This window comes from Oncorhynchus mykiss, chromosome 19 (assembly GCF_057628025.1).
Source record: "Oncorhynchus mykiss isolate SJ-2025 chromosome 19, ASM5762802v1, whole genome shotgun sequence".
Lineage (NCBI taxonomy): Eukaryota > Metazoa > Chordata > Actinopteri > Salmoniformes > Salmonidae > Oncorhynchus > Oncorhynchus mykiss.
In genome coordinates, this window is record NC_143040.1 from 330,636 (window position 1) to 355,570 (window position 24,935).

A 24,935-nucleotide genomic window follows, 5' to 3' on the forward strand; every position below is an offset into this window, starting at 1 on the left:
TCTGTAACCCCCCCCCCCCACCCACCCACCTGTTGTCCATAGTAGGAGGCTACATCTCTGTGTCCCTGTCTGTAACCCCCCCCCCCCACCTGTTGTCCATAGTAGGAGGCTACATCTCTGTGTCCCTGTCTGTAACCCCCCCCCCCCCACCTGTTGTCCATAGTAGGAGGCTACATCTCTGTGTCCCTGTCTGTAACCCCCCCCCCCCCCACCCACCTGTTGTCCATAGTAGGAGGCTACATCTCTGTGTCCCTGTCTGTAACCCCCCCCCCCCACCCACCCACCTGTTGTCCATAGTAGGAGGCTACATCTCTGCGTCCCTGTCTGTAACCCCCCCCCCCCCCCACCTGTTGTCCATAGTAGGAGGCTACATCTCTGTGTCCCTGTCTGTAACCCCCCCCACCCCCCACCTGTTGTCCATAGTAGGAGGCTACATCTCTGTGTCCCTGTCTGTAACCCCCCCCCCCCCCACCTGTTGTCCATAGTAGGAGGCTACATCTCTGTGTCCCCGTCTGTAACCCCCCCCCCCCACCTGTTGTCCATAGTAGGAGGCTACATCTCTGTGTCCCTGTCTGTAACCCCCCCCCCCCCACCCACCCACCTGTTGTCCATAGTAGGAGGCTACATCTCTGTGTCCCCGTCTGTAACCCCCCCCCCCCCACCTGTTGTCCATAGTAGGAGGCTACATCTCTGTGTCCCTGTCTGTAACCCCCCCCCCCCACCTGTTGTCCATAGTAGGAGGCTAAATCTCTGTGTCCCTGTCTGTAACCCCCCCCCACCCACCTGTTGTCCATAGTAGGAGGCTAAATCTCTGTGTCCCTGTCTGTAACCCCCCCCCACCCACCTGTTGTCCATAGTAGGAGGCTAAATCTCTGTGTCCCTGTCTGTAACCCCCCCCCCACCCACCTGTTGTCCATAGTAGGAGGCTAAATCTCTGTGTCCCTGTCTGTAACCCCCCCCCACCCACCTGTTGTCCATAGTAGGAGGCTACATCTCTGTGTCCCTGTCTGTAACCCCCCCCCCCCCACCACCTGTTGTCCATAGTAGGAGGCTACATCTCTATGTCCCTGTCTGTAACCCCCCCCCCCACCTGTTGTCCATAGTAGGAGGCTACATCTCTGTGTCCCTGTCTGTAACCCCCCCACCCACCCACCTGTTGTCCATAGTAGGAGGCTACATCTCTGTGTCCCTGTCTGTAACCCCCCCCCCACCTGTTGTCCATAGTAGGAGGCTACATCTCTGTGTCCCTGTCTGTAACCCCCCCCCCCCCCACCCACCTGTTGTCCATAGTAGGAGGCTACATCTCTGTGTCCCTGTCTGTAACCCCCCCCCCCCCCCACCCACCCACCTGTTGTCCATAGTAGGAGGCTACATCTCTGCGTCCCTGTCTGTAACCCCCCCCCCCCCCCCACCTGTTGTCCATAGTAGGAGGCTACATCTCTGTGTCCCTGTCTGTAACCCTCCCCCCCCCCCCACCTGTTGTCCATAGTAGGAGGCTACATCTCTGTGTCCCTGTCTGTAACCCCCCCCCCCCCACCTGTTGTCCATAGTAGGAGGCTACATCTCTGTGTCCCCGTCTGTAACCCCCCCCCCCCACCTGTTGTCCATAGTAGGAGGCTACATCTCTGTGTCCCTGTCTGTAACCCCCCCCCCACCCACCTGTTGTCCATAGTAGGAGGCTAAATCTCTGTGTCCCTGTCTGTAACCCCCCCCCACCCACCTGTTGTCCATAGTAGGAGGCTACATCTCTGCGTCCCTGTCTGTAAGCCTCTGCAGCCTTGCTGAAGCTCTCCAGCTGTCTGCCTCTCTGGAGCCTGGCCTCGGCTCGGAAGTCTTCGTACTCTGGGTCCTCCACATCCTGGTACTGAGAGAGGGACTGTGGAGGGGCCACTGGAGCTGCTGCTGCACGCCTCTGAGAGGGGGAGGGGGGGGGGGGCAGCGGGGGTAGAGAGGGGGAGGGAGGGTAGAGATCAACTTTGCTGCTCCAATGTATCAACTGCAACAACAGAACACCGACCAGGATCTGAATCAACAACAGAACACCGACCAGGGTCTGAATCAACAACAGAACACCGACCAGGATCTGAATCAACAACAGAACACCGACCAGGATCTGAATCAACAACAGAACACCGACCAGGGTCTGAATCAACAACAGAACACCGACCAGGATCTGAATCCACCTCTCTGTCAACAACAGAACACCGACCAGGGTCTGAATCCACCTCTCTGTCAACAACAGAACACCGACCAGGGTCTGAATCCACCTCTCTGTCAACAACAGAACACCGACCAGGGTCTGAATCCACCTCTCTGTCAACAACAGAATACCGACCAGGGTCTGAATCCACCTCTCTGTCAACAACAGAACACCGACCAGGGTCTGAATCAACAACAGGACACCGACCAGGATCTGAATCCACCTCTCTGTCAACAACAGAACACCGACCAGGGTCTGAATCCACCTCTCTGTCAACAACAGAACACCGACCAGGGTCTGAATCAACAACAGAACACCGACCAGGGTCTGAATCCACCTCTCCATCAACAACAGAACACCGACCAGGGTCTGAATCCACCTCTCTGTCAACAACAGAACACCGACCAGGGTCTGAATCCACCTCTCTGTCAACAACAGAACACTGACCAGGGTCTAAATCAACAACAGAACATCGACCAGGGTCTGAATCCACCTCTCTGTCAACAACAGAACACCGACCAGGGTCTGAATCCACCTCTCTGTCAACAACAGAACACCGACCAGGGTCTGAATCCACCTCTCCATCAACAACAGAACACCGACCAGGGTCTGAATCCACCTCTCTGTCAACAACAGAACACCGACCAGGGTCTGAATCCACCTCTCTGTCAACAACAGAACACCGACCAGGATCTGAATCCACCTCTCTGTCAACAACAGAACACCGACCAGGGTCTGAATCCACCTCTCTGTCAACAACAGAACACTGACCAGGGTCTAAATCAACAACAGAACATCGACCAGGGTCTGAATCCACCTCTCTGTCAACAACAGAACACCGACCAGGGTCTGAATCCACCTCTCTGTCAACAACAGAACACTGACCAGGGTCTGAATCCACCTCTCCGTCAACAACAGAACACTGACCAGGGTCTGAATCCACCTCTCTGTCAACAACAGAACACCGACCAGGGTCTGAATCAACAACAGAACACCGACCAGGGTCTGAATCCACCTCTCTGTCAACAACAGAACACCGACCAGGGTCTGAATCCACCTCTCCATCAACAACAGAACATCGACCAGGATCTGAATCCACCTCTCCGTCAACAACAGAACACCGACCAGGATCTGAATCCACCTCTCTGTCACAACACAACACTGACCAGGATCTGAATCAACAACAGAACATCGACCAGGGTCTGAATCCACCTCTCTGTCAACAACAGAACACCGACCAGGGTCTGAATCCACCTCTCCGTCAACAACAGAACACCGACCAGGATCTGAATCCACCTCTCTGTCAACAACAGAACACCGACCAGGGTCCGAATCCACCTCTCTGTCAACAACACAACACTGACCAGGATCTGAATCAACAACAGAACATCGACCAGGATCTGAATCAACAACAGAACATCGACCAGGGTCTGAATCCACCTCTCCATCAACAACAGAACACTGACCAGGGTCTGAATCCACCTCTCTGTCACAACACAACACCGACCAGGGTCTGAATCAACAACAGAACACCGACCAGGGCCTGAATCCACCTCTCTGTCACAACACAACACCGACCAGGGTCTGAATCCACCTCTCCATCAACAACAGAACACTGACCAGGGTCTGAATCCACCTCTCTGTCACAACACAACACCGACCAGGGTCTGAATCAACAACAGAACACTGACCAGGGTCTGAATCCACCTCTCTGTCACAACACAACACCGACCAGGGTCTGAATCAACAACAGAACACTGACCAGGGTCTGAATCCACCTCTCTGTCACAACACAACACCGACCAGGGTCTGAATCAACAACAGAACACTGACCAGGGTCTGAATCCACCTCTCTGTCACAACACAACACCGACCAGGGTCTGACTCAACAACACAACACCGACCAGGGTCTGAATCAACAACAGAACACTGACCAGGGTCTGAATCCACCTCTCTGTCAACAACACAACACCGACCAGGGTCCGAATCAACAACAGAACACCGACCAGGGTCTGAATCAACAACAGAACATCGACCAGGGTCTGAATCCACCTCTCTGTCAACAACAGAACACCGACCAGGGTCTGAATCCACCTCTCTGTCAACAACAGAACACCGACCAGGATCTGAATCAACAACAGAACATCGACCAGGGTCTGAATCCACCTCTCTGTCAACAACAGAACACCGACCAGGGTCTGAATCAACAACAGAACATCGACCAGGGTCTGAATCCACCTCTCTGTCAACAACAGAACACCGACCAGGGTCTGAATCAACAACAGAACATCGACCAGGGTCTGAATCCACCTCTCTGTCAACAACAGAACACCGACCAGGGTCTGAATCCACCTCTCTGTCAACAACAGAACACCGACCAGGATCTGAATCCACCTCTCTGTCAAAAACAGAACACCGACCAGGATCTGAATCCACCTCTCCGTCAACAACAGAACACTGACCAGGGTCTGAATCCACCTCTCTGTCAACAACAGAACACCGACCAGGGTCCGAATCCACCTCTCTGTCAACAACAGAACACCGACCAGGGTCTGAATCCACCTCTCTGTCAACAACAGAACACCGACCAGGGTCTGAATCCACCTCTCCATCAACAACAGAACACCGACCAGGGTCTGAATCAACAACAGAACACCGACCAGGGTCTGAATCAACAACAGAACACCGACCAGGGTCTGAATCAACAACAGAACACCGACCATGGTCTGAATCAACAACAGAACACCGACCAGGATCTGAATCAACAACAGAACACCGACCAGGGTCTGAATCAACAACAGAACACCGACCAGGGTCTGAATCAACAACAGAACACCGACCAGGGTCTGAATCAACAACAGAACACCGACCAGGGTCTGAATCAACAACAGAACACCGACCAGGATCTGAATCAACAACAGAACACCGACCAGGGTCTGAATCAACAACAGAACACCGACCAGGGTCTGAATCAACAACAGAACACCGACCAGGGTCTGAATCAACAACAGAACACCGACCAGGGTCTGAATCAACAACAGAACACCGACCAGGGTCTGAATCCACCTCTACATCAACAACAGAACACTGACCAGGGTCCGAATCCACCTCTCTGTCACAACACAACACTGACCAGGGTCTGAATCAACAACAGAACACTGACCAGGGTCTGAATCCACCTCTCTGTCAACAACAGAACACCGACCAGGGTCTGAATCCACCTCTCTGTCAACAACAGAACACCGACCAGGGTCTGAATCCACCTCTCCATCAACAACAGAACACCGACCAGGGTCTGAATCCACCTCTCCATCAACAACAGAACACTGACCAGGGTCTGAATCAACAACAGAACACCGACCAGGGTCTGAATCCACCTCTCCATCAACAACAGAACACTGACCAGGGTCTGAATCAACAACAGAACACCGACCAGGGTCTGAATCCACCTCTCTGTCAACAACAGAACACCGACTAAGGTCTGAATCAACAACAGAACACCGACCAGGGTCTGAATCCACCTCTCCATCAACAACAGAACACCGACCAGGGTCTGAATCCACCTCTCTGTCAACAACAGAACACCGACCAGGGTCAGAATCCACCTCTCTGTCAACAACAGAACACCGACCAGGGTCCGAATCCACCTCTCCATCAACAACAGAACACCGACCAGGGTCTGAATCCACCTCTCTGTCAACAACAGAACACCGACCAGGATCTGAATCCACCTCTCTGTCAACAACAGAACACCGACCAGGGTCAGAATCCACCTCTCTGTCAACAACAGAACACCGACCAGGGTCTGAATCCACCTCTCTGTCAACAACAGAATACCGACCAGGGTCTGAATCCACCTCTCTGTCAACAACAGAACACCGACCAGGGTCTGAATCAACAACAGAACACCGACTAGGGTCTGAATCAACAACAGAACACCGACCAGGATCTGAATCAACAACAGAACATCGACCAGGGTCTGAATCCACCTCTCTGTCAACAACAGAACACCGACCAGGGTCTGAATCAACAACAGAACATCGACCAGGGTCTGAATCCACCTCTCTGTCAACAACAGAACACCGACCAGGGTCTGAATCAACAACAGAACATCGACCAGGGTCTGAATCCACCTCTCTGTCAACAACAGAACACCGACCAGGGTCTGAATCCACCTCTCTGTCAACAACAGAACACCGACCAGGATCTGAATCCACCTCTCTGTCAAAAACAGAACACCGACCAGGATCTGAATCCACCTCTCCGTCAACAACAGAACACCGACCAGGGTCTGAATCCACCTCTCTGTCAACAACAGAACACCGACCAGGATCTGAATCAACAACAGAACATCGACCAGGGTCTGAATCCACCTCTCTGTCAACAACAGAACACCGACCAGGGTCTGAATCAACAACAGAACATCGACCAGGGTCTGAATCCACCTCTCTGTCAACAACAGAACACCGACCAGGGTCTGAATCAACAACAGAACATCGACCAGGGTCTGAATCCACCTCTCTGTCAACAACAGAACACCGACCAGGGTCTGAATCCACCTCTCTGTCAACAACAGAACACCGACCAGGATCTGAATCCACCTCTCTGTCAAAAACAGAACACCGACCAGGATCTGAATCCACCTCTCCGTCAACAACAGAACACTGACCAGGGTCTGAATCCACCTCTCTGTCAACAACAGAACACCGACCAGGGTCCGAATCCACCTCTCTGTCAACAACAGAACACCGACCAGGGTCTGAATCCACCTCTCTGTCAACAACAGAACACCGACCAGGGTCTGAATCCACCTCTCCATCAACAACAGAACACCGACCAGGGTCTGAATCAACAACAGAACACCGACCAGGGTCTGAATCAACAACAGAACACCGACCAGGGTCTGAATCAACAACAGAACACCGACCATGGTCTGAATCAACAACAGAACACCGACCAGGATCTGAATCAACAACTGAACACCGACCAGGGTCTGAATCAACAACAGAACACCGACCAGGGTCTGAATCAACAACAGAACACCGACCAGGGTCTGAATCAACAACAGAACACCGACCAGGGTCTGAATCAACAACAGAACACCGACCAGGATCTGAATCAACAACAGAACACCGACCAGGGTCTGAATCAACAACAGAACACCGACCAGGGTCTGAATCAACAACAGAACACCGACCAGGGTCTGAATCAACAACAGAACACCGACCAGGGTCTGAATCAACAACAGAACACCGACCAGGGTCTGAATCCACCTCTACATCAACAACAGAACACTGACCAGGGTCCGAATCCACCTCTCTGTCACAACACAACACTGACCAGGGTCTGAATCAACAACAGAACACTGACCAGGGTCTGAATCCACCTCTCTGTCAACAACAGAACACCGACCAGGGTCTGAATCCACCTCTCTGTCAACAACAGAACACCGACCAGGGTCTGAATCCACCTCTCCATCAACAACAGAACACCGACCAGGGTCTGAATCCACCTCTCCATCAACAACAGAACACTGACCAGGGTCTGAATCAACAACAGAACACCGACCAGGGTCTGAATCCACCTCTCCATCAACAACAGAACACTGACCAGGGTCTGAATCAACAACAGAACACCGACCAGGGTCTGAATCCACCTCTCTGTCAACAACAGAACACCGACTAGGGTCTGAATCAACAACAGAACACCGACCAGGGTCTGAATCCACCTCTCCATCAACAACAGAACACCGACCAGGGTCTGAATCCACCTCTCTGTCAACAACAGAACACCGACCAGGGTCAGAATCCACCTCTCTGTCAACAACAGAACACCGACCAGGGTCCGAATCCACCTCTCCATCAACAACAGAACACCGACCAGGGTCTGAATCCACCTCTCTGTCAACAACAGAACACCGACCAGGATCTGAATCCACCTCTCTGTCAACAACAGAACACCGACCAGGGTCAGAATCCACCTCTCTGTCAACAACAGAACACCGACCAGGGTCTGAATCCACCTCTCTGTCAACAACAGAATACCGACCAGGGTCTGAATCCACCTCTCTGTCAACAACAGAACACCGACCAGGGTCTGAATCAACAACAGAACACCGACTAGGGTCTGAATCAACAACAGAACACCGACCAGGGTCTGAATCAACAACAGAACACCGACCAGGGTCTGAATCAACAACAGAACACCGACTAGGGTCTGAATCAACAACAGAACACCGACCAGGGTCTAAATCAACAACAGAACACCGACCGGGGTCTGAATCCACCTCTCCATTGTGGATAAATGAGGTGGCAGGTGAGTGATGCCTGGGAGGGGAGGCAGGTGAGTGATGCTTGGAAGGGGAGGCAGGTGAGTGATGCTTGGAGGGGAGGCAGGTGAGTGATGCCTGAAAGGGGAGGCAGGTGAGTGATGCCTGAAAGGGGAGGCAGGTGACTGATGCTTGGAAGGGGAGGCAGGTGAGCGATGGCTGGTGTGTACCTTGTCTTGATCCTGGCTGTGAGTACGGGGTGTGTGTGTGTGTGTGTGTACCTTGTCTTGATCCTGGCTGTGAGTACGGGGTGTGTGTGTGTGTGTGTGTGTGTACCTTGTCTCGTTCCTTGCTGGGAGTACGGGGGGTGTGTGTGTGTGTGTGTGTGTGTACCTTGTCTCGTTCCTTGCTGGGAGTACGGGGGGTGTGCTCTGGGGCCACAACGTTTCTCACAGGGCCCTCGTCCAACATAGACCTCAGAAACTGCTCCGTCTGCACCAGACAGTAACTACACACACACACACACACACACACACACACACACACACACACACACACACACACACACACACACACACACACACACACAGAGGGATATATTAGCTATTATTCACATATGAAACACTAACACACCCCTACCCCGATTTGAAGTTTGTGTGTGTGTGTCTCTGTGGACTGTGTGTGTGTGTGTGTGTGTGTTTATGTGGTGTGTGTGTGTTTATGTGGTGTGTGTGTGTGTATGTGGTGTGTGTGTGTGTGTGTGTGGTCTCTGTGGACTGTAACTGTGTGTGTGTGTGTGTGTGTGCGTGTGTGTGTGTTTATGTGGTGTGTGTGTTTATGTGGTGTGTGTGTGTGTGTTTATGTGGTGTGTGTGTATGTGGTGTGTGTGTGTGTGTATGTGGTGTGTGTGTGTGTGTGTGGTCTCTGTGGACTGTAACTGTGTGTGTGTGTGTGTGTGTGTGTTTATGTGGTGTGTGTGTGTGTGTGTGTGTGTGTGTGTGTTTATGTGGTGTGTGTGTGTGTGTGTGTGTGTGTGTATTAACTTGTGGTCTCTGAAGATGTCCTGTAGGAAGTGTCTGTCTATGCTGGGGAACAGGTCAAAGAGCTGAGTCTCCTTCATCATGGCAGCTCCATCTCTCCTGTTAACACCACCTGGACCAGACTGAGGAGGAGAGAGAGAGACAGACAGGTCAAAGAGCTGAGTCTCCATCTCTCCTGTTAACACCACCTGGACCAGACTGAGGAGAGAGAGACAGACAGGTCAAAGAGCTGAGTCTCCATCTCTCCTGTTAACACCACCTGGACCAGACTGAGGAGGAGAGAGAGAGACAGACAGGTCAAAGAGCTGAGTCTCCATCTCTCCTGTTAACACCACCTGGACCAGACTGAGGAGGAGAGAGAGAGACAGACAGGTCAAAGAGCTGAGTCTCCATCTCTCCTGTTAACACCACCTGGACCAGACTGAGGAGGAGAGAGAGAGACAGACAGGTCAAAGAGATGAGTCTCCATCTCTCCTGTTAACACCACCTGGACCAGACTGAGGAGGAGAGAGAGAGACAGGTCAAAGAGATGAGTCTCCATCTCTCCTGTTAACACCACCTGGACCAGACTGAGGAGGAGAGAGAGAGACAGGTCAAAGAGCTGAGTCTCCATCTCTCCTGTTAACACCACCTGGACCAGACTGAGGAGGAGGAGAGAGACAGACAGGTCAAAGAGCTGAGTCTCCATCTCTCCTGTTAACACCACCTGGACCAGACTGAGGAGGAGAGAGAGAGACAGACAGGTCAAAGAGCTGAGTCTCCATCTCTCCTGTTAACACCACCTGGACCAGACTGAGGAGGAGAGAGAGAGACAGGTCAAAGAGCTGAGTCTCCATCTCTCCTGTTAACACCACCTGGACCAGACTGAGGAGGAGAGAGAGAGACAGACAGGTCAAAGAGCTGAGTCTCCATCTCTCCTGTTAACACCACCTGGACCAGACTGAGGAGGAGGAGGAGGAGGAGGAGGAGGAAAAGGAGGAGGAGGAGGAGAGAGACAGACAGGTCAAAGAGCTGAGTCTCCATCTCTCCTGTTAACACCACCTGGACCAGACTGAGGAGGAGGAGAGAGACAGACAGGTCAAAGAGCTGAGTCTCCATCTCTCCTGTTAACACCACCTGGACCAGACTGAGGAGGAGAGAGACAGACAGGTCAAAGAGATGAGTCTCCATCTCTCCTGTTAACACCACCTGGACCAGACTGAGGAGGAGAGAGACAGACAGGTCAAAGAGCTGAGTCTCCATCTCTCCTGTTAACACCACCTGGACCAGACTGAGGAGGAGAGAGAGACAGACAGGTCAATGAGCTGAGTCTCCATCTCTCCTGTTAACACCACCTGGACCAGACTGAGGAGGAGAGAGAGAGACAGGTCAAAGAGCTGAGTCTCCATCTCTCCTGTTAACACCACCTGGACCAGACTGAGGAGGAGAGAGACAGACAGGTCAAAGAGCTGAGTCTCCATCTCTCCTGTTAACACCACCTGGACCAGACTGAGGAGGAGAGAGAGAGACAGGTCAAAGAGCTGAGTCTCCATCTCTCCTGTTAACACCACCTGGACCAGACTGAGGAGGAGAGAGAGAGACAGACAGGTCAAAGAGCTGAGTCTCCATCTCTCCTGTTAACACCACCTGGACCAGACTGAGGAGGAGGAGAGAGACAGACAGGTCAAAGAGCTGAGTCTCCATCTCTCCTGTTAACACCACCTGGACCAGACTGAGGAGGAGAGAGAGACAGACAGGTCAAAGAGCTGAGTCTCCATCTCTCCTGTTAACACCACCTGGACCAGACTGAGGAGGAGAGAGAGAGACAGGTCAAAGAGCTGAGTCTCCATCTCTCCTGTTAACACCACCTGGACCAGACTGAGGAGGAGAGAGAGAGACAGGTCAAAGAGATGAGTCTCCATCTCTCCTGTTAACACCACCTGGACCAGACTGAGGAGGAGAGAGAGAGACAGACAGGTCAAAGAGCTGAGTCTCCATCTCTCCTGTTAACACCACCTGGACCAGACTGAGGAGGAGAGAGAGAGACAGGTCAAAGAGCTGAGTCTCCATCTCTCCTGTTAACACCACCTGGACCAGACTGAGGAGGAGGAGGAGGAGGAGGAGGAGGAGGAAAAGGAGGAGGAGGAGGAGAGAGACAGACAGGTCAAAGAGCTGAGTCTCCATCTCTCCTGTTAACACCACCTGGACCAGACTGAGGAGGAGGAGAGAGACAGACAGGTCAAAGAGCTGAGTCTCCATCTCTCCTGTTAACACCACCTGGACCAGACTGAGGAGGAGAGAGACAGACAGGTCAAAGAGATGAGTCTCCATCTCTCCTGTTAACACCACCTGGACCAGACTGAGGAGGAGAGAGACAGACAGGTCAAAGAGCTGAGTCTCCATCTCTCCTGTTAACACCACCTGGACCAGACTGAGGAGGAGAGAGAGACAGACAGATCAATGAGCTGAGTCTCCATCTCTCCTGTTAACACCACCTGGACCAGACTGAGGAGGAGAGAGAGAGACAGGTCAAAGAGCTGAGTCTCCATCTCTCCTGTTAACACCACCTGGACCAGACTGAGGAGGAGAGAGACAGACAGGTCAAAGAGCTGAGTCTCCATCTCTCCTGTTAACACCACCTGGACCAGACTGAGGAGGAGAGAGAGAGACAGACAGGTCAAAGAGCTGAGTCTCCATCTCTCCTGTTAACACCACCTGGACCAGACTGAGGAGGAGAGAGAGAGACAGGTCAAAGAGCTGAGTCTCCATCTCTCCTGTTAACACCACCTGGACCAGACTGAGGAGGAGAGAGAGAGACAGACAGGTCAAAGAGCTGAGTCTCCATCTCTCCTGTTAACACCACCTGGACCAGACTGAGGAGGAGAGAGAGAGACAGGTCAAATAGCTGAGTCTCCATCTCTCCTGTTAACACCACCTGGACCAGACTGAGGAGGAGAGAGAGAGACAGACAGGTCAAAGAGCTGAGTCTCCATCTCTCCTGTTAACACCACCTGGACCAGACTGAGGAGGAGAGAGAGAGAGACAGGTCAAAGAGATGAGTCTCCATCTCTCCTGTTAACACCACCTGGACCAGACTGAGGAGGAGAGAGAGAGACAGACAGGTCAAAGAGATGAGTCTCCATCTCTCCTGTTAACACCACCTGGACCAGACTGAGGAGGAGAGAGAGAGACAGGTCAAAGAGCTGAGTCTCCATCTCTCCTGTTAACACCACCTGGACCAGACTGAGGAGGAGAGAGAGAGACAGGTCAAAGAGCTGAGTCTCCATCTCTCCTGTTAACACCACCTGGACCAGACTGAGGAGGAGAGAGAGAGACAGACAGGTCAAAGAGCTGAGTCTCCATCTCTCCTGTTAACACCACCTGGACCAGACTGAGGAGGAGAGAGAGAGACAGACAGGTCAAAGAGCTGAGTCTCCATCTCTCCTGTTAACACCACCTGGACCAGACTGAGGAGGAGAGAGACAGACAGGTCAAAGAGCTGAGTCTCCATCTCTCCTGTTAACACCACCTGGACCAGACTGAGGAGGAGAGAGAGAGACAGACAGGTCAAAGAGCTGAGTCTCCATCTCTCCTGTTAACACCACCTGGACCAGACTGAGGAGGAGAGAGAGAGACAGGTCAAAGAGCTGAGTCTCCATCTCTCCTGTTAACACCACCTGGACCAGACTGAGGAGGAGAGAGACAGACAGACAGGTCAAAGAGCTGAGTCTCCATCTCTCCTGTTAACACCACCTGGACCAGACTGAGGAGGAGAGAGAGAGACAGACAGGTCAAAGAGCTGAGTCTCCATCTCTCCTGTTAACACCACCTGGACCAGACTGAGGAGGAGGAGAGAGACAGACAGGTCAAAGAGCTGAGTCTCCATCTCTCCTGTTAACACCACCTGGACCAGACTGAGGAGGAGGAGAGAGACAGACAGGTCAAAGAGATGAGTCTCCATCTCTCCTGTTAACACCACCTGGACCAGACTGAGGAGGAGAGAGACAGACAGGTCAAAGAGATGAGTCTCCATCTCTCCTGTTAACACCACCTGGACCAGACTGAGGAGGAGAGAGAGAGACAGACAGGTCAAAGAGCTGAGTCTCCATCTCTCCTGTTAACACCACCTGGACCAGACTGAGGAGGAGAGAGAGAGACAGACAGGTCAAAGAGCTGAGTCTCCATCTCTCCTGTTAACACCACCTGGACCAGACTGAGGAGGAGAGAGAGAGACAGACAGGTCAAAGAGCTGAGTCTCCATCTCTCCTGTTAACACCACCTGGACCAGACTGAGGAGGAGAGAGAGAGACAGACAGGTCAAAGAGCTGAGTCTCCATCTCTCCTGTTAACACCACCTGGACCAGACTGAGGAGGAGGAGAGAGACAGACAGGTCAAAGAGCTGAGTCTCCATCTCTCCTGTTAACACCACCTGGACCAGACTGAGGAGGAGAGAGAGAGAGAGACAGGTCAAAGAGATGAGTCTCCATCTCTCCTGTTAACACCACCTGGACCAGACTGAGGAGGAGAGAGAGAGACAGGTCAAAGAGATGAGTCTCCATCTCTCCTGTTAACACCACCTGGACCAGACTGAGGAGGAGAGAGAGAGACAGGTCAAAGAGCTGAGTCTCCATCTCTCCTGTTAACACCACCTGGACCAGACTGAGGAGGAGGAGAGAGAGAGACAGGTCAAAGAGCTGAGTCTCCATCTCTCCTGTTAACACCACCTGGACCAGACTGAGGAGGAGAGAGAGAGACAGACAGGTCAAAGAGCTGAGTCTCCATCTCTCCTGTTAACACCACCTGGACCAGACTGAGGAGGAGAGAGACAGACAGGTCAAAGAGATGAGTCTCCATCTCTCCTGTTAACACCACCTGGACCAGACTGAGGAGGAGAGAGAGAGAGACAGGTCAAAGAGCTGAGTCTCCATCTCTCCTGTTAACACCACCTGGACCAGACTGAGGAGGAGAGACAGACAGGTCAAAGAGATGAGTCTCCATCTCTCCTGTTAACACCACCTGGACCAGACTGAGGAGGAGAGAGAGAGACAGGTCAAAGAGCTGTCTCCATCTCTCCTGTTAACACCACCTGGACCAGACTGAGGAGGAGAGAGAGAGACAGACAGGTCAAAGAGCTGAGTCTCCATCTCTCCTGTTAACACCACCTGGACCAGACTGAGGAGGAGAGAGAGAGAGACAGGTCAAAGAGCTGAGTCTCCATCTCTCCTGTTAACACCACCTGGACCAGACTGAGGAGGAGAGAGAGACAGACAGGTCAAAGAGCTGAGTCTCCATCTCTCCTGTTAACACCACCTGGACCAGACTGAGGAGGAGAGAGAGAGACAGACAGGTCAAAGAGCTGAGTCTCCATCTCTCCTGTTAACACCACCTGGACCAGACTGAGGAGGAGAGAGAGAGACAGGTCAAAGAGCTGAGTCTCCATCTCTCCTGTTAACACCACCTGGACCAGACTGAGGAGGAGAGAGACAGACAGGTCAAAGAGCTGAGTCTCCATCTCTCCTGTTAACACCACCTGGACCAGACTGAGGAGGAGAGAGAGAGACAGACAGGTCAATGAGCTGAGTCTCCATCTCTCCTGTTAACACCACCTGGACCAGACTGAGGAGGAGAGAGACAGACAGGTCAAAGAGCTGAGTCTCCATCTCTCCTGTTAACACCACCTGGACCAGACTGAGGAGGAGAGAGAGAGACAGACAGGTCAAAGAGCTGAGTCTCCATCTCTCCTGTTAACACCACCTGGACCAGACTGAGGAGGAGAGAGACAGACAGGTCAAAGAGCTGAGTCTCCATCTCTCCTGTTAACACCACCTGGACCAGACTGAGGAGGAGAGAGAGACAGACAGGTCAAAGAGCTGAGTCTCCATCTCTCCTGTTAACACCACCTGGACCAGACTGAGGAGGAGGAGAGAGAGACAGACAGGTCAAAGAGCTGAGTCTCCATCTCTCCTGTTAACACCACCTGGACCAGACTGAGGAGGAGAGAGACAGACAGGTCAAAGAGCTGAGTCTCCATCTCTCCTGTTAACACCACCTGGACCAGACTGAGGAGGAGAGAGACAGACAGGTCAAAGAGATGAGTCTCCATCTCTCCTGTTAACACCACCTGGACCAGACTGAGGAGGAGAGAGACAGACAGGTCAAAGAGCTGAGTCTCCATCTCTCCTGTTAACACCACCTGGACCAGACTGAGGAGGAGAGAGAGAGACAGACAGGTCAAAGAGCTGAGTCTCCATCTCTCCTGTTAACACCACCTGGACCAGACTGAGGAGGAGAGAGCGACAGACAGGTCAAAGAGCTGAGTCTCCATCTCTCCTGTTAACACCACCTGGACCAGACTGAGGAGGAGAGAGAGAGACAGGGAGCTGAGTCTCCATCTCTCCTGTTAACACCACCTGGACCAGACTGAGGAGGAGAGAGAGAGACAGGTCAAAGAGATGAGTCTCCATCTCTCCTGTTAACACCACCTGGACCAGACTGAGGAGGAGAGAGAGAGACAGACAGGTCAAAGAGCTGAGTCTCCATCTCTCCTGTTAACACCACCTGGACCAGACTGAGGAGGAGAGAGAGAGACAGACAGGTCAAAGAGCTGAGTCTCCTTCATCATGGCAGCTCCATCTCTCCTGTTAACACCACCTGGACCAGACTGAGGAGGAGAGAGAGACAGACAGGTCAAAGAGCTGAGTCTCCATCTCTCCTGTTAACACCACCTGGACCAGGCTGAGGAGGAGAGAGAGAGACAGGTCAAAGAGCTGAGTCTCCATCTCTCCTGTTAACACCACCTGGACCAGACTGAGGAGGAGAGAGAGACAGACAGGTCAAAGAGCTGAGTCTCCATCTCTCCTGTTAACACCACCTGGACCAGACTGAGGAGGAGAGAGAGAGACAGACAGGTCAAAGAGCTGAGTCTCCATCTCTCCTGTTAACACCACCTGGACCAGACTGAGGAGGAGAGAGAGAGACAGGTCAAAGAGCTGAGTCTCCATCTCTCCTGTTAACACCACCTGGACCAGACTGAGGAGGAGAGAGAGAGAGAGACAGGTCAAAGAGCTGAGTCTCCATCTCTCCTGTTAACACCACCTGGACCAGACTGAGGAGGAGAGAGAGAGACAGACAGGTCAAAGAGATGAGTCTCCATCTCTCCTGTTAACACCACCTGGACCAGACTGAGGAGGAGAGAGAGAGACAGACAGGTCAAAGAGCTGAGTCTCCATCTCTCCTGTTAACACCACCTGGACCAGACTGAGGAGGAGAGAGAGAGAGAGACAGGTCAAAGAGCTGAGTCTCCATCTCTCCTGTTAACACCACCTGGACCAGACTGAGGAGGAGAGAGACAGACAGGTCAAAGAGCTGAGTCTCCATCTCTCCTGTTAACACCACCTGGACCAGACTGAGGAGGAGAGAGAGAGACAGGTCAAAGAGCTGAGTCTCCATCTCTCCTGTTAACACCACCTGGACCAGACTGAGGAGGAGGAGAGAGACAGACAGGTCAAAGAGCTGATTCTCCATCTCTCCTGTTAACACCACCTGGACCAGACTGAGGAGGAGAGAGAGAGACAGGTCAAAGAGCTGAGTCTCCATCTCTCCTGTTAACACCACCTGGACCAGACTGAGGAGGAGGAGAGAGACAGACAGGTCAAAGAGCTGAGTCTCCATCTCTCCTGTTAACACCACCTGGACCAGACTGAGGAGGAGAGAGAGAGACAGGTCAAAGAGATGAGTCTCCATCTCTCCTGTTAACACCACCTGGACCAGACTGAGGAGGAGAGAGAGACAGACAGGTCAAAGAGCTGAGTCTCCATCTCTCCTGTTAACACCACCTGGACCAGACTGAGGAGGAGAGAGAGAGACAGGTCAAAGAGATGAGTCTCCATCTCTCCTGTTAACACCACCTGGACCAGACTGAGGAGGAGAGAGACAGGTCAAATCAGAAGGTGAAAGGGTGATGCCAGTGTGTGTGTGTGTGTGTGTGTGTGTGTGTGTGTGTGTGTGTGTGTGTTACCCTCTCCATGTTCTCCTGTAGAGCCCGTTCTTCAGTCATGATGTCCCTGAGAGAGACATGAGGGCGGGACACACTCCAGTGGTCCAGGATTGGCAACTCATCCCGAGCCTCCGATTGGCCGCTCGGAGACGCAAAGCCGTCTGGACCAATCAGGAAGTGAGCTGGGCGTGACCCGTCCCTGAGCCCGGTTTTGGCCGTCTGTGATTCGCCCCAGTGGACAGAGCCTGGTAAAACCAGGAAGTAGAGCAGGATAGAACAGGAAAACATGGGTAATGGAGTTTTAGTTTACCCGTAGTTTTGTAGTTTTTAGGACTTTAAAACAAACTGTAACTTGTGAAAGCTTAACATATATCAATTCTACACGGATGATGTATCAGCAAATCTATATTATATTACAGTAACACACATAACTATTCAACAAATTAACAACAATGATTTGATGACCATGACGCCTTAGTTTGTATGCGTGTGTGTGTGTGTTACCTGGGTCAGTGGTGTGTGTGTGTGTTACCTGGGTCAGTGGTGTGTGTGTGTGTTACCTGGGTCAGTGGTGTGTGTGTGTGTTACCTGGGTCAGTGGTGTGTGTGTGTGTTACCTGGGTCAGTGGTGTGTGTGTGTGTGTTACCTGGGTCAGTGGTGTGTGTGTGTTACCTGGGTCAGTGGTGTGTGTGTGTGTTACCTGGGTCAGTGGTGTGTGTGTGTGTTACCTGGGTCAGTGGTGTGTGTGTGTGTTACCTGGGTCAGTGGTGTGTGTGTGTGTTACCTGGGTCAGTGGTGTGTGTGTGTGTGTGTGTGTGTTACCTGGGTCAGTGGTGTGTGTGTGTGTGTGTGTGTTACCTGGGTCAGTGGTGTGTGTGTGTTACCTGGGTCAGTGGTGTGTGTGTGTTACCTGGGTCAGTGGTGTGTGTGTGTGTTAACTGGGTCAGTGGTGTGTGTGTGTGTTAACTGGGTCAGTGGTGTGTGTGTGTGTTAACTGGGTCAGTGGTGTGTGTGTGTGTGTTACCTGGGTCAGTGGTGTGTGTGTGTGTTACCTGGGTCAGTGGTGTGTGTGTGTGTGTGTTCCATGGGTCAGTGGTGTGTGTGTGTGTGTGTGTGTGTGTGTGTGTGTATTACATGGGTCAGTGGTGTGTGTGTGTGTGTGTACTCACTCTCTTGTAGTAGATGGTAGGAGAGTGCTGCTTGTCTCTGCTTCTCCTAGAAAGACAACCGCAGACGTAAAACACACACCACTGACCCAGGTAACACACACACACACACACACACACACACACACACACACTACTGACCCAGGTAACACACACACACACACACACACACACACACACTACTGACCCAGGTAACACACACACACAAGCACACACACACACACCCCACCGACCCAGGTAACACACACCCCACCGACCCAGGTAATACACACCCCACCGACCCGGGTAACACACACCCCACCGACCCGGGTAACACACACCCCACCGACCCAGGTAACACACACACCCCCGACCCAGGTAACACACACCATCGACCCAGGTAACACACACCATCGACCCAGGTAACACATACCCCACCTGACCCAGGTAACACATACCCCACCTGACCCAGGTAACACATACCCCACCTGACCCAGGTAACACACCCCACCTGACCCAGGTAACATACCCCACCTGACCCAGGTAACACACCCCACCTGACCCAGGTAACACACCCCACCGACCCAGGTAACACACACACACACCCCACTGACCCAGGTAACACACACACACACACACATACCCCCCACTGACCCAGGTAACACAAACACACACCATCGACCCAGGTAACACACACACCATCGACCCAGGTAACACACACACACACCATCGACCCAGGAAACACACACACCCCTCCGACCCAGGTAACACACCCCCCACCTGACCCAGGTAACACACACCCCCCACCTGACCCAGGTAACACCCCCCCCACCTGACCCAGGTAACACACACCCCCCACCTGACCCAGGTAACACACACCCCCCACCTGACCCAGGTAACCCCCCCCCCCCACCTGACCCAGGTAACCCCCCCCCCCCACCTGACCCAGGTAACACACACCCCCCACCTGACCCAGGTAACACACACCCCCCACCTGACCCAGGTAACACACACCCCCCACCTGACCCAGGTAACACCCCCCCCCCCCCCCACCTGACCCAGGTAACACCCCCCCCCCCCCCACCTGACCCAGGTAACACCCCCCCCCCCACCTGACCCAGGTAACACATACCCCACCTGACCCAGGTAACACATACCCCACCTGACCCAGGTAACACATACCCCACCTGACCCAGGTAACACATACCCCACCTGACCCAGGTAACACATACCCCACCTGACCCAGGTAACACCCCCCCCCCCCCACCTGACCCAGGTAACACATACCCCACCTGACCCAGGTAACACATACCCCACCTGACCCAGGTAACACATACCCCACCTGACCCAGGTAACACATACCCCACCTGACCCAGGTAACACACCACACCTGACCCAGGTAACACACCCCACCTGACCCAGGTAACATACCCCACCTGACCCAGGTAACACACCCCACCTGACCCAGGTAACACATACCCCACCTGACCCAGGTAACACATACCCCACCTGACCCAGGTAACACATACCCCACCTGACCCAGGTAACACATACCCCACCTGACCCAGGTAACACATACCCCACCTGACCCAGGTAACACACACCCCACCTGACCCAGGTAACACACCCCACCTGACCCAGGTAACACACCCCACCTGACCCAGGTAACATACCCCACCTGACCCAGGTAACACATACCCCACCTGACCCAGGTAACACATACCCCACCTGACCCAGGTAACACATACCCCACCTGACCCAGGTAACACATACCCCACCTGACCCAGGTAACACATACCCCACCTGACCCAGGTAACAAATACCCCACCTGACCCAGGTAACACATACCCCACCTGACCCAGGTAACACATACCCCACCTGACCCAGGTAACACACCCCACCTGACCCAGGTAACACACCCCACCTGACCCAGGTAACATACCCCACCTGACCCAGGTAACACACCCCACCTGACCCAGGTAACACACCCCACCTGACCCAGGTAACACACCCCACCTGACCCAGGTAACACATACCCCACCTGACCCAGGTAACACATACCCCACCTGACCCAGGTAACACATACCCCACCTGACCCAGGTAACACATACCCCACCTGACCCAGGTAACACACACCCCACCTGACCCAGGTAACACACACCCCACCTGACCCAGGTAACACACACCCCACCTGACCCAGGTAACACACACCCCACCTGACCCAGGTAACACACCTGGACAGTGTCCTTCCATTTCTGGTGCAGCAGTCTGGCCATGTTGAGGTCCATCCTCACAGAGTAGTCATCAGGAGAACACACACCTGGCAACCAAGCACAGGAGAGCTGAGGGAGTGTGTCTGGGGTGTGTGGGGTGTGTGTGTTGCCTGGGTCAGTGGTATGTGTGTGTGTGTTACCTGGGTCAGTGGTGTGTGTGTGTATGTGTGTGTGTTACCTGGGTCAGTGGTGTGTGTGTGTGTGTGTTACCTGGGTCAGTGGTGTGTGTGTGTGTGTGTGTGTTACCTGGGTCAGTGGTGTGTGTGTGTTACCTGGGTCAGTGGTGTGTCTGTGTGTGTCTGTGTGTGTGTGTTACCTGGTAGGACACCAACAGGGCCAAACAGCTCAACCAGCTGCAGAGCCAGTTCTGTAGGCAGCTTCAGTTCAACACTCTGGATGTCCACGAGTCTGTCCCTCCTCTTCTCCTTCTCCTTCCTCCCTTTCCTCTCCTCCTCCTCCTCTCTCCTCTCCATCTCCTCCAGCTGGGCTAGGAGCGACTGGGTCACCTCGTCTACGCAATACAGCTCCTCGTCTCCCTCCTCCTCCTCCTTCTCCCATTTCTCCCACTGCTCTGCGCCAGCTCCGCTCTCCGAGTCCCGAACCACTTCCTGCTCCGCCACATCTCTTCCTGGTGGTCTGTGCTCCAGACGAGTGGACTCTCCCAAGGGGGTGTTTTGTTCCTCTGAGCCGCCCCCACCCCCAGACACCGGATGGTTCAGTCCACTAACCCCACCTACCCCTTCGTCCACGCCCCCTCCTGTCCTCCACGTCTCCTCTTCCTCCTCCCCTCTTCCCAATACAACAACCGCCTCGCTATCAGAAAAGCTGGAGGCCGAAGCCTGCTCTCCTGGGGGCGTAACCCGCCCCTCCGTCCTCTTCTCCAGGGACACACCTACGGCCATGTCCAGATCTTCATCACCCTCTTCTTCATCCTCCTCTTCCTCTAGGAAGAGTCTCTCCCCAGAGTCTAGCAACAGATTACTGGTCCACTCCAGATCCTGAGGGAGAGAGGAACCAATGGCACATTTAAAATTAATTTAGGATGGCCTCGCTATATAGGGGACGGGGCCCTACGGCCTCGCTATATAGGGGACGGGGCCCTACGGCCTCCCTATATAGGGGACGCGGCCCTACTGCCTCACTATATAGGGGACGGGCCCTACTGCCTCGCTATATAGGGGAAAGGGCCCTACGGCCTCGCTATATAGGGGAAAGGGCCCTACGGCCTCGCTATATAGGGGACAGGGCCCTACGGCCTCGCTATATAGGGGAAAGGGCCCTACTGCCTCGCTATATAGGGGACGGGGCCCTACTGCCTCCCTATATAAGGGACGGGGCCCTACTGCCTCCCTATATAGGGGACGGGGCCCTACTGCTTCCCTATATAGGGGACGGGGCCCTACTGCCTCCCTATATAGGGAGAGTCTCTCCCCAGAGTCTAGCAACAGATTACTGGTCCACTCCAGATCCTGAGGGAGAGAGGAACCAATGGCACATTTAAAATTAATTTAGGATGGCCTCGCTATATAGGGGACGGGGCCCTACGGCCTCGCTATATAGGGGACGGGGCCCTACGGCCTCCCTATATAGGGGACGGGGCCCTACGGCCTCCCTATATAGGGGACGCGGCCCTACTGCCTCACTATATAGGGGACGGGCCCTACTGCCTCGCTATATAGGGGAAAGGGCCCTACGGCCTCGCTATATAGGGGAAAGGGCCCTACGGCCTCGCTGTATAGGGGACAGGGCCCTACGGCCTCGCTATATAGGGGAAAGGGCCCTACTGCCTCCCTATATAGGGGACGGGGCCCTACTGCTTCCCTATATAGGGGACGGGGCCCTACTGCCTCCCTATATAGGGAGAGTCTCTCCCCAGAGTCTAGCAACAGATTACTGGTCCACTCCAGATCCTGAGGGAGAGAGGAACCAATGGCACATTTAAAATTAATTTAGGATGGCCTCGCTATATAGGGGACGGGGCCCTACGGCCTCGCTATATAGGGGACGGGGCCCTACTGCCTCCCTATATAGGGGACGGGGCCCTACTGCCTCCCTATATAGGGGACGGGGCCCTACTGCCTCCCTATATAGGGGACGGGGCCCTACGGCCTCCCTATATAGGGGACGGGGCCCTACGGCCTCGCTATATAGGGGACGGGGCCCTACGGCCTCGCTATATAGGGGACGGGGCCCTACGCCCTCGCTATATAGGGGACAGGGGCCCTACGGCCTCGCTATATAGGGGACGGGGCCCTACGGCCTCGTTATATAGGGGACGGGGCTCTACGGCCTCGCTATATAGGGGACGGGGCCCTACGGCCTCGCTATATAGGGGACGGGGCCCTACTGCCTCGTTATATAGGGGAAAGGGCCCTACGGCCTCACTATATAGGGGAAAGAGCCCTACGGCCTCGCTATATAGGGGAAAGGGCCCTACGGCCTCGCTATATAGGGGACAGGGCCCTACGGCCTCGCTATATAGGGGAAAGGGCCCTACTGCCTCGCTATATAGGGGACGGGGCCCTACTGCCTCCCTATATAAGGGACGGGGCCCTACTGCCTCCCTATATAGGGGACGGGGCCCTACTGCTTCCCTATATAGGGGACGGGGCCCTACTGCCTCCCTATATAGGGAGAGTCTCTCCCCAGAGTCTAGCAACAGATTACTGGTCCACTCCAGATCCTGAGGGAGAGAGGAACCAATGGCACATTTAAAATTAATTTAGGATGGCCTCGCTATGTAGGGGACGGGGCCCTACGGCCTCGCTATATAGGGGACGGGGCCCTACTGCCTCCCTATATAGGGGACGGGGCCCTACTGCCTCCCTATATAGGGGACGGGGCCCTACTGCCTCCCTATATAGGGGACGGGGCCCTACTGCCTCCCTATATAGGGGACGGGGCCCTACTGCCTCCCTATATAGGGGACGGGGCCCTACTGCCTCCCTATATAGGGGACGGGGCCCTACGGCCTCCCTATATAGGGGACGGGGCCCTACGGCCTCCCTATTTAGGGGACGGGGCCCTACGGCCTCGCTATATAGGGGACGGGGCCCTACGGCCTCGCTATATAGGGGACGGGGCCCTACGGCCTCGCTATATAGGGGACGGGGCCCTACGGCCTCGTTATATAGGGGACGGGGCCCTACGGCCTCGCTATATAGGGGACGGGGCCCTACGGCCTCGCTATATAGGGGACGGGGCCCTACTGCCTCGTTATATAGGGGAAAGGGCCCTACGGCCTCACTATATAGGGGAAAGAGCCCTACGGCCTCACTATATAGGGGAAAGAGCCCTACGGCCTCGCTATATAGGGGAAAGGGCCCTACGGCCTCGTTATATAGGGGATGGGGCCCTACGGCCTCGCTATATAGGGAATAGGTTTTCATTTGGGACTCAGACATAGATAGACTAGTGTCCTGTCCAGGGGGTGTACTGGTACATCAGAAACAGGAGATAGACTAGTGTCCTGTCCAGGGGGTGTCCTGGTACATCAAGCTGTCTCTCTACAGAAACAGGAGATAGACTAGTGTCCTGTCCAGGGGGTGTCCTGGTACATCAAGCTGTCTCACTACAGAAACAGGAAATAGACTAGTGTCCTGTCCAGGGGGTGTACTGGTACATCAAGCTGTCTCTCTACAGAAACAGGAGATAGACTAGTGTCCTGTCCAGGGGGTGTCCTGGTACATCAAGCTGTCTCACTACAGAAACAGGAGACAGACTAGTGTCCTGTCCAGGGGGTGTCCTGGTACATCAGAAACAGGAGATAGACTAGTGTCCTGTCCAGGGGGTGTACTGGTACATCAGAAACAGGAGACAGACTAGTGTCCTGTCCAGGGGTGTACTGTACATCAGAAACAGGAGAGACAGACTAGTGTCCTGTCCAGGGGTGTACTGTACATCAGAAACAGGAGACAGACTAGTGTCCTGTCTAGGGGGTGTCCTGGTACATCAAGCTGTCTCTCTACAAAAACAGGAGACAGACTAGTGTCCTGTCCAGGGGTGTACTGTACATCAAGCTGTCTCACTACAG

The 24,935-nt window shown here is 53.8% G+C and overlaps 1 protein-coding gene across 9 annotated transcripts in view; it reads right to left on the minus strand.

The window, feature by feature from the left end:
• Window positions 1-24,935, minus strand: part of LOC110512617 (uncharacterized) — an 82,372-nt gene that overhangs the window by 36,320 nt on the left and 21,117 nt on the right. For 4 of the 9 annotated variants that reach the window (XM_090209504.1, XM_090209503.1, XM_090209506.1 and 1 more), the window contains 7 exons: window positions 21,219-21,900; window positions 20,864-20,949; window positions 18,654-18,699; window positions 17,506-17,729; window positions 9,512-9,630; window positions 8,862-8,976; window positions 1,721-1,912 (listed from right to left, as the gene is read on the minus strand). In XM_090209504.1, the coding sequence (XP_090065630.1) occupies window positions 1,721-1,912; window positions 8,862-8,976; window positions 9,512-9,630; window positions 17,506-17,729; window positions 18,654-18,699; window positions 20,864-20,949; window positions 21,219-21,900 (1,464 nt within the window). Of the gene's footprint in view, window positions 1-1,720; window positions 1,913-8,861; window positions 8,977-9,511; window positions 9,631-15,993; window positions 16,150-17,505; window positions 17,730-18,653; window positions 18,700-20,863; window positions 20,950-21,218; window positions 21,901-24,935 lie in introns of those variants that run through there. The other 5 variants (XR_016488661.1, XR_016488660.1, XM_090209505.1 and 2 more) reach the window with 5 other exon arrangements.